General features: G+C 38.8%; 1 protein-coding gene and 1 pseudogene across 3 annotated transcripts; one reads left to right on the top strand and one right to left on the bottom strand.

Moving 5' to 3' along the window:
- Positions 1 to 3,973: 3,973 nt before the first annotated feature.
- On the top strand, positions 3,974 to 8,244 carry LOC137729636 (vacuolar protein sorting-associated protein 9A-like). 2 transcript variants are annotated; one of them, XM_088677936.1, is made up of 7 exons: positions 3,974 to 4,261; positions 4,349 to 4,496; positions 4,812 to 4,982; positions 6,002 to 6,181; positions 6,540 to 6,843; positions 7,743 to 7,955; positions 8,081 to 8,244. In XM_088677936.1, the coding sequence occupies exons 1-7, from the start codon at positions 4,158 to 4,160 to the stop codon at positions 8,137 to 8,139; spliced, it is 1,179 nt and encodes a 392-aa protein (XP_088534062.1). In that variant the 5' UTR covers positions 3,974 to 4,157; the 3' UTR covers positions 8,140 to 8,244. The 2 variants fall into 2 exon arrangements, with proteins under 2 accessions (XP_088534062.1, XP_068324730.2); XM_068468629.2 differs by lacking the exon at positions 8,081 to 8,244 and having other exon boundaries at positions 7,749 to 8,079.
- On the bottom strand, positions 8,214 to 13,699 carry LOC137729637 (PHD finger protein At1g33420-like; annotated as a pseudogene). The gene is made up of 5 exons (XR_015952141.1): positions 13,224 to 13,699; positions 12,721 to 13,051; positions 11,990 to 12,604; positions 11,305 to 11,900; positions 8,214 to 8,478 (listed from the first exon to the last, which is right to left on the bottom strand). The product of XR_015952141.1 is annotated as a PHD finger protein At1g33420-like (transcript).
- Between the last annotated feature and the right edge of the window lie 603 nt (positions 13,700 to 14,302).

Raw genomic sequence — 14,302 nt, 5'->3', positions numbered from 1 at the left:
ATAATTATGAACTTCAGGTTTATATGTTCATGCAGACAAACGCAAATATATATACAGAAATATGCAACAATAAAATATGCAAATAGAACTTCAGGTCTATATTCATAATTGAATTAAATATTTGGACTTTGGGACAAATTTAAAGTATGGGTGGAAAAATTATAAAACCCAAATTGTCTAAAAATAAACAATTAAGCTTGGGGCCCAAAAACATGGGCCAAAGCCCACAGGTGGGCTGAGCAAATTAAAATCGTGCAGCCCAGGCCCAAAAAAAAGGCTAGGTTAAATAGGTATGGGTTGGATCCAAGAGAGCCCATGAAAAAGGGCACGGTTCTGGTAAGACACAGTGCAGTGCATTGATTCTTTAGCTGCAGGCTAGGATCTGGTGCAGCATCGTGTATGGGGACACCGAAGCCACGTGGGCTGGTGTCACGAGTTAGGCCGAGACAAGGCAAAGGGCCACTGCATACGAGCCCAAAAAAGAACTTTTTTTTCTTTCAATTTAGGCCGAGTGTAGGGTAAAGTTAGGTTGTAGTAGCGAGCCCGAAAAAAAAAAATTTGTTTTTTTTTTTTTCAGCTTGAGTCGATGCCATGCCCAAAAAACTAGGGTCGGGCTTGGACTAAGAAATCCTAGCAGAGCTAGGGGTTTTCGCCGAAGAAAATGACCGACGCCGCCACTGCAGGTGGCCAAATCTTGGACGGAAATACTCGGCGGTACCCCTGGGTGTTTTCAACCATGATTACGGACGAAGATTGTAAAATCTCAACAATTCAAACAAAAACCCTAGAAATTAAAATCGGGATTTCAAAAAATTCGATGAGATTCGAAGGAATCTCGGTTAATCTACGTCGGTGGACAAGCTTCAGGCCGTCGGGACGGTGACCTAAGGTCATGGTTGGACTGCAGGCCTACCTGTGATGGTAGAGACGCCATTGATGGCGTTGGGTTTGTTTATGGGTTTCAGACCAGAAGCCCATGGCTCCTACTTCATGGACACACGGCTCGGCTCAACCACATAGGTTGCAGGCCTGGGCTAGTGACTCGGGTTTAAGGCTCAGGTCATGGGTTAGAAGAACCCTAAAAGTTTTCAATTTTTTTTTCTTTTTCAATTAATTCAAGGCATGTTTAATATATAGTTTAATGAATGAACATATATTTGATGCAATTCATGGCAATATCAAATTCACATAATTCAACAACTAGCATATGGGCACACACAAAGTGTGTAAGAAAATTTTTTAATTTTTATTTTGAAATAGAAGGAGAGAGGAAGAGAGTGATAGAGAATGTCGAAGTGGGAATTTTTTTTTAATTAGAAATATGTTAAAATTATTGATGTGATAAATAATAACATTCAAATTAAACCCTCTTATTGACAATTGTAGTAAAGATGTAAGTAGGGATCGTTTTAGGCCGGGGATTAGGAGGGATTTCTAATCTAATAAAAATTGACTCAAGAATACAAAACTAGGCTTAAAAACACTAAAATAAACTCAAAGACTCTTAACTAAACTTATATGACTCAAAACAAACTAAAGAGACTCAAAACAGCACAAAACAATCAAATAGACTCAAACTAGACTCTAGGACTTGCTTTGGACGAAAATTGAATTAGTTTTGACTCAAAACACTCAAAAACACAATTTGGACAGATTCTAGCTATTTAGACACAACAAAGACAAGGGATTGGGTTTTTGGACGAATTTAAAGTGAAAATAAGTAACTTAAAGACTTAAACAAAGTTTGGACGAATTTGGGGAAAAACTATGGATGATTAGCTAGCTAGAGGATTCTTTTCCACACATGATACATTCGAATACAAATTGACTTCCAGTTGCTTTCTCAATAAACCATGAACCTCAACACCCCAGATTAACCGTGACATCACTAATTAACCCTCTGATTCTCCTTTAGTTATTGGATTGGATGACATCATTCGACAACCCAAAGCATTCTTCAAAAGTTCCCTACATCACATCATAATAGAGATACAATCAAAGATCATTACGTTCTATGAAAATCATAAGTATTGACAAAGCATTCGTAACTATGACATCATGATACTCATGCTAGGAATTTAACTTAACATGATTGTGAAAACAATCTTAACTACTTGTGAATATAAGTTTGCAACGATTATGTGAAACTCCCTTATATTCTAGCACCAAATTCAAGCATGCAAATTAAGTGTGCACCCTTAATCAACAAACAAGAATAAGTTCTCAATCAAACGGTTAAGTAAATTGCATTCACAATTTATGAAATCACAACTGGAATTAATCAATTCATATCACAAATATAATCATGGTTTCAAAGCCTCCTCTAGCCAAAACGAAATTAGTTCCTCATGTTTACAGCAAAACAAAGAGAATATAAATTAAACATTAAAAACTAATATAGATTACACCTAGAAACGCTCCAATAATCCAAGCTTGAATGGCCAAAACGTCCAAGGCTTCTCCTCTCTTCTTTCTCCTTATTTGATGCGGCACAAGGGTGTTTGGGTATGAATTATGGTGATGGATGGATAGGTTGGATGGTGGTAGGGGTGGATGATGGCTAAATGAATGGAGAAAGGTTAAGGCATTAATTAATTAATTTGGGAAGGTTTTAAGACTCCAAATCCTCCAAGAAAATGGTAACAAACAGAATCCTAAGAGAGAAGAGGAAGGGAAGTTACGGCATGGACAGAAAATAGGAAATAGGAAAGGGAAATGTGGTTCCTTGCACGGGAAGGAAGGGAAAAAGGAAAGGGAAGTGTGGCAACCTTCTTTGTTGGGATTAATGCTTCAAAAACTTATATTTAAGTGTCCCAAATCAATTAGGAACCGTCCTTGCAGCTGGGAATTAAGTAGGAAAAGATTAGGATTGACTAAGTCAAAACAAGGAAGTTTGACTCATGTTTCCTTCTTTGTGATTGATTCCTTTTCTTCCAATTCTTGAATTAATTTCTTCCATCTCCTTAGCAGATTCCTAGCCTCCTTTGGACTTCAATTTCGTCCATCCATCTTGCTCCAAGCATATGCTATCCAATTCAAGCCCAAAACTGCTCCAAAATGCACCAAAATGCACTTTCTTGCCACTTTAGTCAATTAGACCTACAAACACACGAAAATAGCTTAAAATACTAAAATAACTAAGAACTAACTAAGTAAATGCAAAGAATTAAATTAACAAAGTCGCATAAATATGCTCCTATCAATTATATGTAGGTGAGGTTTTGAAAAATAATAATAATAATAAAATTTGGTTGTGTGAAATTATTTTTTTACCCCATATTTCTTATTCATGTTCTGTTTTAATTAGAGGTTTAAACTGGTAATTTTATAGGCTTTTGGTTGACAATGAGTGTTTTATTAATTAGTAGAGATTACGGATATACTGCATACACAATTTATCTAGAATCTAAAATTCGAAAAACGTAAAGTTAGGTCATGCATTATGGTGAATGTTCATGCTATGAGGGCTGCAAAAATATCGAGATAAAAACCGTTCTTTTAGAATAACCTGATTGCGTGATAATATTGGTGAACTGGTTTGATGCGGAAAGCTTCTACGTTAGATTCCTAAGCGCAGTGGTAGGAGCGTGTTGATAATGTATTGTGACCTATATTTAACTGACAGAAGAAGGGGGGCCAACGGCACAGAGAGGGAATAGAGAGAGATATGTGTTTGTAGGGTTGTGTAGAGGAATGTGTATTATTCTCCCTAGGTAGTGCCCTTATTTATAGTAATAAAAGGGAGAAGAAATCATTCTCCTCAAAGGAATACAAGTTCATATAGAAAAAGAATAACTAAAATCAAATCTAATATATAATTTGCACAATCACACTTAAACTAGAAGTTTACAAAAACATTAACATTTTCTTGGGCGGAAACATTTAACATTTTAACCGCAAGTAAAACTGGGGGTGTCACGTGCCAAACCTAACATTCTTCATTGTTCTCAATTCTGTCTCTCCTTTAACGGTTGTTGTTGGTCTGATCAACGACTAATCTATAATCCGCTGGTAAATAATATGCTGCCACTCCTTCTTGTTCAAATTCTCGAGACACAGAGTGATTGCGGCGGTGATGGCTGTGGCGGCGGTGTTTTTGGTGGCAGTTCTCCCCTGAATCTGAATTGGTCTCAGGTCAATCAAATTGTCAAAAGAGAATGGAGGGATCGTCATCCTCTTCATCCTCTTCCGCTATTTTCTACGACTTTCTCGATCGAATGCGAAACCCTGCTTCCCTCGATCTCGTCCGATCTATCAAAAGGTACTCCCATAACTCAAACCCTAATCAATGAAATGGAATCGAATCGAATGGATATTTAATCTGTTTGGTTTGATATTTGTTTGCCAGTTTTATCGTTTCCTTTTCGTTTTACGCGGCCAACCCTGAAAGTGATGGCAAAAAGGTTCAAGAGTTCTACGCAACCATGGAAGATAATATTAGGGATCATCCTTTGTGGGCAGGTGCCACTGATCAGGAAGTCGATTGTGCAATGGAGGTACTCTGTCCCTCCCTCTCTCCCTGTTTGTTTCAATTCAAACATGGTGGACGAATTTGGTTTAGTCTATGTTGGTGTTCTTAAGAATTTCAAAATTCGCTTCACTCGAAAGTTAATTTCGTTTTTCATCGCATCCCTTGTGTTCACAATAGTTTAAGCTTTCCGACTAACAATCGTATTAAAGAAAGGCACTGTAGCACGTACCACAAAATTATTTTGTTTATATGTGGGATACTCAGCTTGGGGAAAGGCTTTGTTGTTGCTGTTGTTGGGATACTGAGCTTGGGGTGTGTTTGTCTATGATGGCTACTGCAGGGTTTGGAGAAATATGTCATGACAAAGTTGTTTTCCCGTACCTTTGCTTCTTCACCCGAGGATGCAAAGATTGACCTTGAAACCTCGCACAAAATACACTTGCTGCAGACCTTCTTGAAGCCAGAGCATCTGGATATTCCAGTAGTTCTGCGTAATGAAGCTTCATGGCTGGTACGTGTACCGCATTTGCACTGATTGTTGGGAGTGCAGATTACTGCAGGCACTGCATTCCTTTTTAGTGCTTATTTAGTTCCATTTGATATGCTAATGGATTGTTCTGTATATTGTTTGTCATTTTAGATTTAATGCTCATAGTTTCATGGTTATCCTATTATCTCCGTTATACGAAGCATTGTAGTAGAGGTCATTTTGTTTAAAGATGTTGATTTCCAGCTGAATACTTGGTTGCTCTTAAATAAGTAAACGAACCATAAAAGACATGTCATTTGCACATTTTCAATTTCATCTTAATGATTATATTTGCTTGAATAATGAATCAGGTTTAGTTTAGTAATCTTTGGCAGTTCAGGATTGAACTATACCCCTTGTGGTTTGCCGTTTGAGTGATTGTGACTTCAGTAGACACATTTTCTTAGAAATAGTAGTCCTTAATTGCAATTCATTTTCCAGCAGAGGTGTGTTAATTCTCTTTATTAATCACGAGCACCAAACAGCAGCCTTGTTGCCCTGCCTGACACACAACCAAACCAAAATGTGAATGAATGTGCATAGCATCAGGCTAAAAAATTCAAGCTAAATACCTGTATATATTTGAAGTTTAGGTTCTTTAAATCATAACAGTGCCTTTTGATTTCAGCCATACTCGATATTGATATAAAAGGAATTTCTGCTTCAGCTAATTCCTTTTGTTTTTCCTTTGGAGGGGAATGTGTAGTTTGAGAGACAATAAATACTCTGAAAATAACTTATTTAGTAGAGATAATTGCATAGAATCTTGGATACCATCCTCCTTCCCCTTGAATGGATTGGTTTTATGAAAATGAATGGTCATCCAGATAACTATATTCTTGAAGATCTTTTATAACTGCATTACTCTGCTTCTCTCTTTTCCTTTTATTATCAAATATCAATTTTGACTCGTATATTTCTTTTTATTTGATATAACAATATTGCACTTATTCCTTGTAAGAACTAAAGGACTAGCCACAAATTCTCTCTTTTCTGTTCAGCTTGCAGAAAAAGAATTGCAGAAAATCAATGCCTTCAAAGCCCCTCGTGAAAAGCTTCTCTGTATTATGAATTGTTGCAAGGTCATTAACAATCTGTTGCTGAATGCATCAATGTCAGAAAATCATGTATTAGCAGGAGCTGATGACTTCCTTCCTGTCCTTATATATGTCATGATCAAGGCAAGCTTTCCTTGGTAATAAGCCATTCTGCAATCATGCCAGTTCTGATTTTTCAAATTTTAACAATGTGAGATCACATCATACATGCCTGAAAGATTTTAGGTTTTATTACCTCATTTGTTTGGTCCTGGAGTGTGTGTTAAATGTTGATTTTTTTCCTTACTGTTGATTGTCTTCTCAGCGTCATCAGAATTTTTTAGTTGGTGATAAGGTGTCCATTTGCGTTCGTAGTTACTTTGTGTTATTTAATTAAGATGTCATATTTGATGCTGGTTGTTGTTCAATCATTTTAAAGTTTTATATTTATTTCTATATGCTGCATCACTAGTTACTAACCCCTTCAGCTTTGCACTAACAGGCCAATCCTCCACAATTGCATTCCAACCTCAGATTTATTCATTTATATCGAAGGCAGACAAAACTTGTGTCGGAAGCGGCTTATTACTTCACCAATCTAGTCTCAGCCAAAACATTTATTCTTGAGTTAAATGCTAAATCTCTTTCTATCGACGAAATCGAATTTGAAGAGAGTATGCATGCCGCAAGATTGACCAATAAAGCTACAGAAAAGGACGCCACACAAGCTTTGGAAGAAATGACAACCTCACAAGGCCAGACAGATCCTGGTTCATCAGCAGTGTTCCATTATAAAGAGAGAAGTGGTAAGGTTCAAGCTATAACTCATTTTCCTACCGTATGTTTGGATGAGGAAATTTAAAGTCTCAAGGAACTTTAGACTCAATTGTTAAAAATGCACTAGAAGAAGCTTTACCAATCAACTACTAAAATGTTGCCAGTGCACTACAAGACGCTAAACACACGACTTCCAAATGACACCCTTGAAGGAGTCATTCAAGAGTTCTCTCAAATGTATTGCATTTAGTCATTTTGAAGTCCCTCTATTTTAATATATAACCTAACAATTTTCCCCTTAGATTCATTGACTTTAAAAGTTCCTCATCCAAACACCATAAATGCTACCTTTTCTTCAGGCCCTAGTTTTGAGGTGTTGGCCTCATTTCGGATTGGATTGGATTGCATAATTCACTAGATTCAATGTATGTTGAAGCAAGAAATGGATATCAACTTAAAATCTTGTCCAAGTAGAAGTTACAAAATGTTAGTCATGCAGGAAAGTTAGTTATACCAATCCTACCACCAAACAAGGCCGAACTGATATTGGATTACCAAGATAAGCAATTAAGGTTGTGAACGAATCACAAGCTGGTATATATATCCTCACTGAATTAGATACTATATCCAACGAACACTACCCTTGTGAATTGAACCTATGCTACCTCTAGAAAAACTATAGAACTTCGACCATTACGTTTTTTTCTTCTTTGACAACAAAACAATATGTGCCTTGTTTTATTTTTCTTTTGTATGCTCAAATAATGGGAGCTTGGGACCGTGTACTTTTAGTTGTAATATTCCAAACCAAAGTTCCATAAGTAACAGATAAATGCATCCACCATTGTGAAAATATTTTTTATCGGTTTTTGTTTCTGTTAGTTACCCTTCCAGACTCTTGACTAATGGATAAACATTCTATTGAAAGCTACAGGTTCATCAAATTATCCTTATATGGACAAAGAGGCTGGAGATTTGACAGTTGGAGATGTCGAAAGACTGCTGAGTGCGTACAAGGAAGTGGTTACCAAGTATACCAGTCTGTGTACGGCTGTTAGAAACCTTTCTTTTTCAAGGGCTGAACCCCATGGCACTAATTTAGAAGCTAAAATTGTAGTGTCGACACAGGCGGAGGAAACAGGTAAGAATTCCGATCAAAGAGGAGGATGAAGAGGCAACTTTCAAGTTCAGTTACCATTTTTCAAAATCATGACAAGTTTTGTTAGGAACACAATGAATAAATAGTCATTTTCTTTTTCCGTTGAGCTATTTGCAGAGACAACTTTTCTCAAAATGGGGTTCACGATGGGGCAAGTTCGCAATGAACTACTTAGTGGCAAAAAATCTGCCCCCGTCCAGAAACTAACAGATGCTAACTGTACAGAGTCAAAATTACAAATCAATGAACACCGAGTGTCATGTTGAAGTTAGATACTACGCTGGGACCATCAGTTGCGGCTGCCTTTGCTCTGCAAGCTGAGTTGGAGAAAGAAACACTCTTGTTAACTCCCTTGGCTGGTTTATGGGTGTTTTGGCTTTCCTTGCGGTATGAGCTCACACATCTCATACAAACAAACTTTGCAGGAATCTCATCAGAGCTATGAATCCTGGCACACCTGGTGTGCTGCCAAACACCACATGTATCACAAGCCAACATCCTCTCCTGACGCATGCAAGAACCAAAGGTCTCGAGGAGACAGGGATATATGACCTGGTAATCATTCAACCAGGGGCAATGGAGCTCACTCATGTCGCTAATCGTGGATGCGCTCACATAATCAAGCCAAATGCTTGATTTTAGAAGGAGAAATCACTCTTTTCAAATGCACAAGGCAAATATAAATTTTCATTCATCCAAGTCTTCCTCCCGCATCATTCTCCCTTTCTCGAAGAAAATTCGTCCTTGAATTTCATTTGGTCTCTTTTTTTTTTTGTTTTTTCGTCGATCTTTTGAATGTCCAACCAAGATGTTCCACGATACCGAATTTAGCACCAAAATTTTCAAAGTTCCTATAGACCATGCACACATTAATGTTTTCTTCGTGAAAATAATCACCTTGGAATAGTGCTTCCAAATCACTTCTTCAAATGAGCCGAGAGATTTCAAATCATGTTGAAAAGTTCTTCTATCAAAGGGCTCTCCTCTCATATCTTGAGCAATGAAACTGTCCCAAAAAGGATCATGAATTCTACGGATATTAAGAGCTTGTACTCCATTATATAGTTGTCCATGGAACTCTTCAACCATATATTCATTGCCCTCGTATTGATCATAAACTGGGACGGAATCCCATTCGACCAAGTTATCGATTACATCACTGCTTTCTGTATATTCCCCTTTCGTGCCAAACTCCATGTTGGAACGTTTTTCAACCTCATTACATGCACAACAAATCTCACATGCACCATTTGGACAACGATCAAAATTTGGAGGAAGATTGAGATTTAGAAAATCGTCACCTGAAAAATCGAAGACAGCCGTTTCTAGAACCCATCTAACCTCATTTACTAGAGGCAATAACATGCTTTAGTAAATTGTAGATATTGCTTTGTAGAAATAACGGATTGAGAAATCGCTTGAGAATTTAAAAACTAGACTGGAAGGGCTTTCAAATGATATATGGCATGAAGGTCGAGAAATACTTAACCAAATCGAAAACTGACCCGCAAGAGAACTGATTTTGTTTTCGCGACAGCACTGATGCTCTATGGTGCTTTGTCGATATCTGCACACACAAAATTCGGTTTGATGCACAGTTTGTTGCGTTGAAAACTAGACTTCCACAGCTTTCGAGTGATGTATGACTCTCTAGACAAAAGTCACAGGAACTGAGTTGATTTTGAGGACGAACACAAATGATGCGCGCAATGCTACCACCAGGACAGAACCAAGGGTATCGAGGAGAGGGGAATAGATAACCTGGGATTCACTCAACCAGGGGCAACAGAGCTCACTCACGTCGCTAATCGTGGATTCACTCACACGACCAAGCCAAATGCTTGATTAGGGAAGGAGAAATCACTCACTTCAATTGCACAAAGCAAAATATATTTTAATTCATTCAAATCTGTCATTCAAGGCTTTCTAGTACAATATTTATAAGCGTTTACAAATTAATAGACCTCAGGTTTCTACAACACCTTTACAACTTCCAAAATAACTTAACAAATTTCCAAATAATTAAAATACAAAACCTTTGTTATTCCAAAGCATATTAATGGTTTCAATTATTTTCTTCAAGGCCTGCCTCCTGCATCATTCTCCTCTTGTCAGAAAAAACTCCTCCTCGAGTTTGCATCTTTTTAATCTTGATTTGAATTTAGATTTTCGACCTGTCCAAGGTGTTAACTGTTTGGGCTCTCCAAATACTTGAGTATTAACAACTTGAGCCAAAGATATCTTCAAAAGAGCAAACGAAAAGTCATCACATACGGCACCGAACCAGATTTGCAAAATAGTACAATCAACGACATCAAAGCCATTGAAATCATCTTCCAACCAGGAGTTTCCTTCCTTTATTGGAAGAGGTTGAAAAACTGTAGGTTCAAGACTTCCTTGTGTAGTGGTTGATGATGTAATTTCTTGAATAAACTTAATTGGAAATACCTCTTTAGTAGAAATCACCAAATACCCATCATCAGAGTAATCATCATATATTGGAGGAAAACTCCAATCAACTCGTTGGGAAGAAAATAAATGTTGTTCCAAAGGTAGATGCTTAGAATTAAATTCAAAAACCTGATTATCATTCTGGGCAACAAAACATCCACGTATTATTTCCGTTTGAAATAGAGTTCTAGGCATGCAAAATGTATACCTTTCCTCAAAAACTGCTGGACAATCTACTTTGTTCAGAAGAAGAATGGGGTGTAGCCCATATTTTAAGGCTCTAGCAAGTACGAACTTGGTCTGTGCAAGCGGACCTTCCCCAGCATCAACAACTAAAATTGCACCCTTGACTATTCCAACAACCCGCTCAACTTCACAACCGAAATTGGCATGCCCAGGCGTATCAATCATGTTTAACTCATTCTCCTTCCGTGGAATTGGTGCGACCTTGGAGGCGATGGTAATTCCATGCTCGCCATAATTTAGTGGAGAACACCAATCAAAAAAATTCTCTTTGACTTCTTCATCGTTAATGTACTCATTGTAAATTGGTGGTAAATTCCAATCGACGAAACTAGTTTCTTTGACAGTGTGCTCTTCAAACAGATTGTAAATCACAGCCATGGTCTTCAACCGCAACGGATAACCTGGCTTTGATACCACTTGACGCAGGAAAGAACCAAAGGTCTCGAGGAGACAGGGATATATGACTTGGGAATCACTCAACTAGGGAAAATGGAGCTCGCTCACGTCGCTAATCGTGGATGCGCTCACACAACCAAGCCAAATGCTTGATTTTAGAAGGAGAAATCACTCTCTTCAAATGCACAAGGCAAATATAAATTTTCATTCATCCAAGTCTTCCTCCCGCATCATCTCCCCGTCGTCATCCTTGGCCCCACAAGTGCAATCAACGGTCCAGCTTTCAAGTCCTCTCTCCTTCCGGAAACGGTTCAGCCCAAGTTTTGCAAGGCATCTACCTTTCAATCGAATTGAGCCACATGATCCAAGCAGAAGTTTTACTGTAAATGCATCCTTTATAGAGCCATATCCAAGCAATTCCTCTACTTCAAACCTCTTAAACATGGCATATACTTCCTGAAAGGCTGTAGTCGCTTCCTTTTTAAGGTCGGCAACTGTCGCATTCAGGGCAATACAAGAAGTTCCGGAGGCAGGACAAAATCATCTTTGGCTTCATCTGAAAGCTCCACATGACACCAGAGATGAATCCCAAGGGAGCCTTCCTCTGCCATTTTATAAGGCCTATAGTCCTTTACGAATTGCTTGCAATCAAGAAGCTTAGTTGCAGCTTCAATAATGCGTTCCTCCATCACTTGAGGGGTATAGCTTAGCATGGTGTCCGGGTGGAGAATGGAATCATATAAAAATTTGAGGTCACAAAGGATTTGCTCTTCTGATGGAAAATTCAAATTCGACTCAGATCCATCAACATTTTGAACACTTGACGACTCAAGCCTGTTACAATAATTAATGTCAGGTCAGGACTCAACGAATGCGTAAGTTGACAAAAGCAACTGAACCAAACAACGGCGGTCTCTTATTACCTGTATTCTAGGTCAACTGAAGTGGGACTGCATCGGGCCTTAACTACCATACCAGTGGGTGCCAACTTCCCTCCCAGGTGTTTCAGGCAGTAATCAAGAAGCTCCAAAGAGGAGTTCTTGTACAACGCACCCCTGAGAGCTCGTTTTGACACCCAACTAAACCCACCAGCACCAACTGCTGCAAGGAGCAGCTTGATACTAGCTTGCTGCACATGTTCGACATCATTGGCCGTCCAGGCACATAAGGCCTTGGAAGGGCGCTGCTGATCAGGTTTCTTCTTAGATGATGTATGCTGGCGGGCTCTATGGATGAGACTCAACATATAGGTAAAAAGGTCCTTGATTGTTAGGAGTTGGATATCCGATAACGATTGGTAAAAGGCAATAACAGAGTGGAGGCGAGTCCGGGGTTTCCTTGGTTGGAATATAAAAGGGTCTAGAGGCAAGCTAGACAGAGTATCCACTGCCTGTTGGTAGGAATGTTGAGTGAGAGCATAGCTCCCAGCACCAAATTCATAACCCCAAATGCCAAACCAAGAACGGCCGCTGGTGACAGCGTGCAGCATCCGGTACTCCATCCCGTACTTCTTGGACACATCCATCACACTAACTGTCCTGTCGAATGTATTTCAAAATGCCACATAAGTAATGCAATTCAGTTTCCCCTGATCTCCAAATTCAAACATAATTTGCAAAATAATATAAAAAGGTAAAAGGAAAGAATTAAGGACCTGACGGAGAGGGCTAGACAAAGCCTATCCCAAAAGTCCAAAATATGACGGCCAGAGAGAATGGCGGAGCCACCTTGTCTGTCGTTGAGGGTAAGAAGGTGGGCGAAGCCATTGGAGTGAATGACGGCGTGGAGGATGTGAGTGTTGTCATGAAGCTGAAGATACGCCCACTCTTCCACATCTTCCGTCTCAGCCGTCGTGGCGGTGGCAATAATAGAGTTGCACCACTTGCTACCGCCGTTGCTCTGCATCTGATCACTCTCACCGCCATCAGCCCCTCTTCATATTATGAAGTGGTATAGCTTCTTGCACACCGGATGCCCACTCCAACCTTCATTGTTTGTCGTTTTGCCAAACGAAACGTTAAGTTAAACACTATCCAAAGCATTCTCATAAACGTTTCCAAAAAACAAAATAAATAAGTATTCTCATAAACATAACTATTAATAAATTAATAACAGAGAGATGAGAAAGAGAGTGAGAGGGTGGGTGAGTGGACTCACCAACCACTCAGCACTGGTCGCAGTAGACGGATCGTCTGGAGCGGGTGACGTCCTCCTCCACGACGTCCAAGGGAAGCACGGCGGTCCGGTCCCCCAGATGCCCTACCCGGAGTCGGCGGAGTGAGATCTGCGACGTCACCAGGGTAGGGAACAGCGAGGATGATGGGCACGTGACATGCGCGTGACGAATGAGGAAGCGGCGAACGCTGTCGCGGAAGGGCAGGGGGTCGACACCGTCGTTTTGGAGCGGAGGGAAGGCGAAAAAGTCGGGGAGATCGGCGGAGACCCTCGTCCTGGGGCGCTTGGGAGGTCTCTCGTTAATGACCATGGTAGATCTGGCTTAGTTGTTTAGTGTTTCATTTGTTTAATTTTGTGAGTGATTTCGTGTTTGGTAGCTTTAAATTCAAAAACCTTTTTCACAAAGTTCCACACAGAGATTCACAGATTTAAATAAAATAATTAAAAAGAAAAGTTATACTCACAAGGTAGGAGACGAGCCGAATCGAATCGAGGGAACTCACAGGAGACTTTTACTTTAATTTATAAAGGAAAAATCTTAAATATTGAAATTGCAAAAGGTTTCGTAAGGCAGTTCCTGATTCCTTTTCGGGTGATGATGGTAAATTGGTAAGATCGTTTTGAGAGTATATCTTGTAAAACACAATATTAGATTAACTTAAAAAATAAGATGCAGTTGTAATAGAATTCTTATAGAAATTTATCATATCTTATCTTTAGGTATTATCTTATTAAAATTGTAATTTTTTATTGCTATAAAAAATAATAATAATAAAATAGATAAATTACATTTTCATACCTCAAATTTGGAGCCTATTCTAATTCCTTACAACATTTTCAAAACATTTCATTTTTATACATTAAATACTATTTCATTTCAAAATAATATCTCCATTCCATTTTCCATCTATTGATCCGTTAAGTGCTAACATGGCTGCCAATTGTCTGCCATGTGGCAAAAAATTTAATATTTTAATTTTTTTTTTTTTAAAACCTGAATCTTCTTAAAAAATAAAAAATAAAAACCAAACACAAAAGCGAAACCCGCAACCCCCATCCCT

This window comes from Pyrus communis, chromosome 10 (assembly GCF_041283825.1).
Source record: "Pyrus communis isolate YQ-2024b chromosome 10, ASM4128382v1, whole genome shotgun sequence".
In the NCBI taxonomy this organism is placed as follows: domain Eukaryota; kingdom Viridiplantae; phylum Streptophyta; class Magnoliopsida; order Rosales; family Rosaceae; genus Pyrus; species Pyrus communis.
The sequence above is the reverse complement of the archived record's forward strand: the minus strand, read 5'-3'. Positions and strand labels throughout refer to the sequence as shown.

Coding starts and splice junctions, on each gene's coding strand:
- LOC137729636 (XM_088677936.1), top strand. CDS start 4,158: ATGGAGGGATCGTCATCCTCTTCATCCTCTTCCGCTATTTTCTACGAC. Junction 4,262..4,348: donor CTCGTCCGATCTATCAAAAG/GTACTCCCATAA, acceptor TTTGTTTGCCAG/TTTTATCGTTTCCTTTTCGT. Junction 4,497..4,811: donor AAGTCGATTGTGCAATGGAG/GTACTCTGTCCC, acceptor TGGCTACTGCAG/GGTTTGGAGAAATATGTCAT.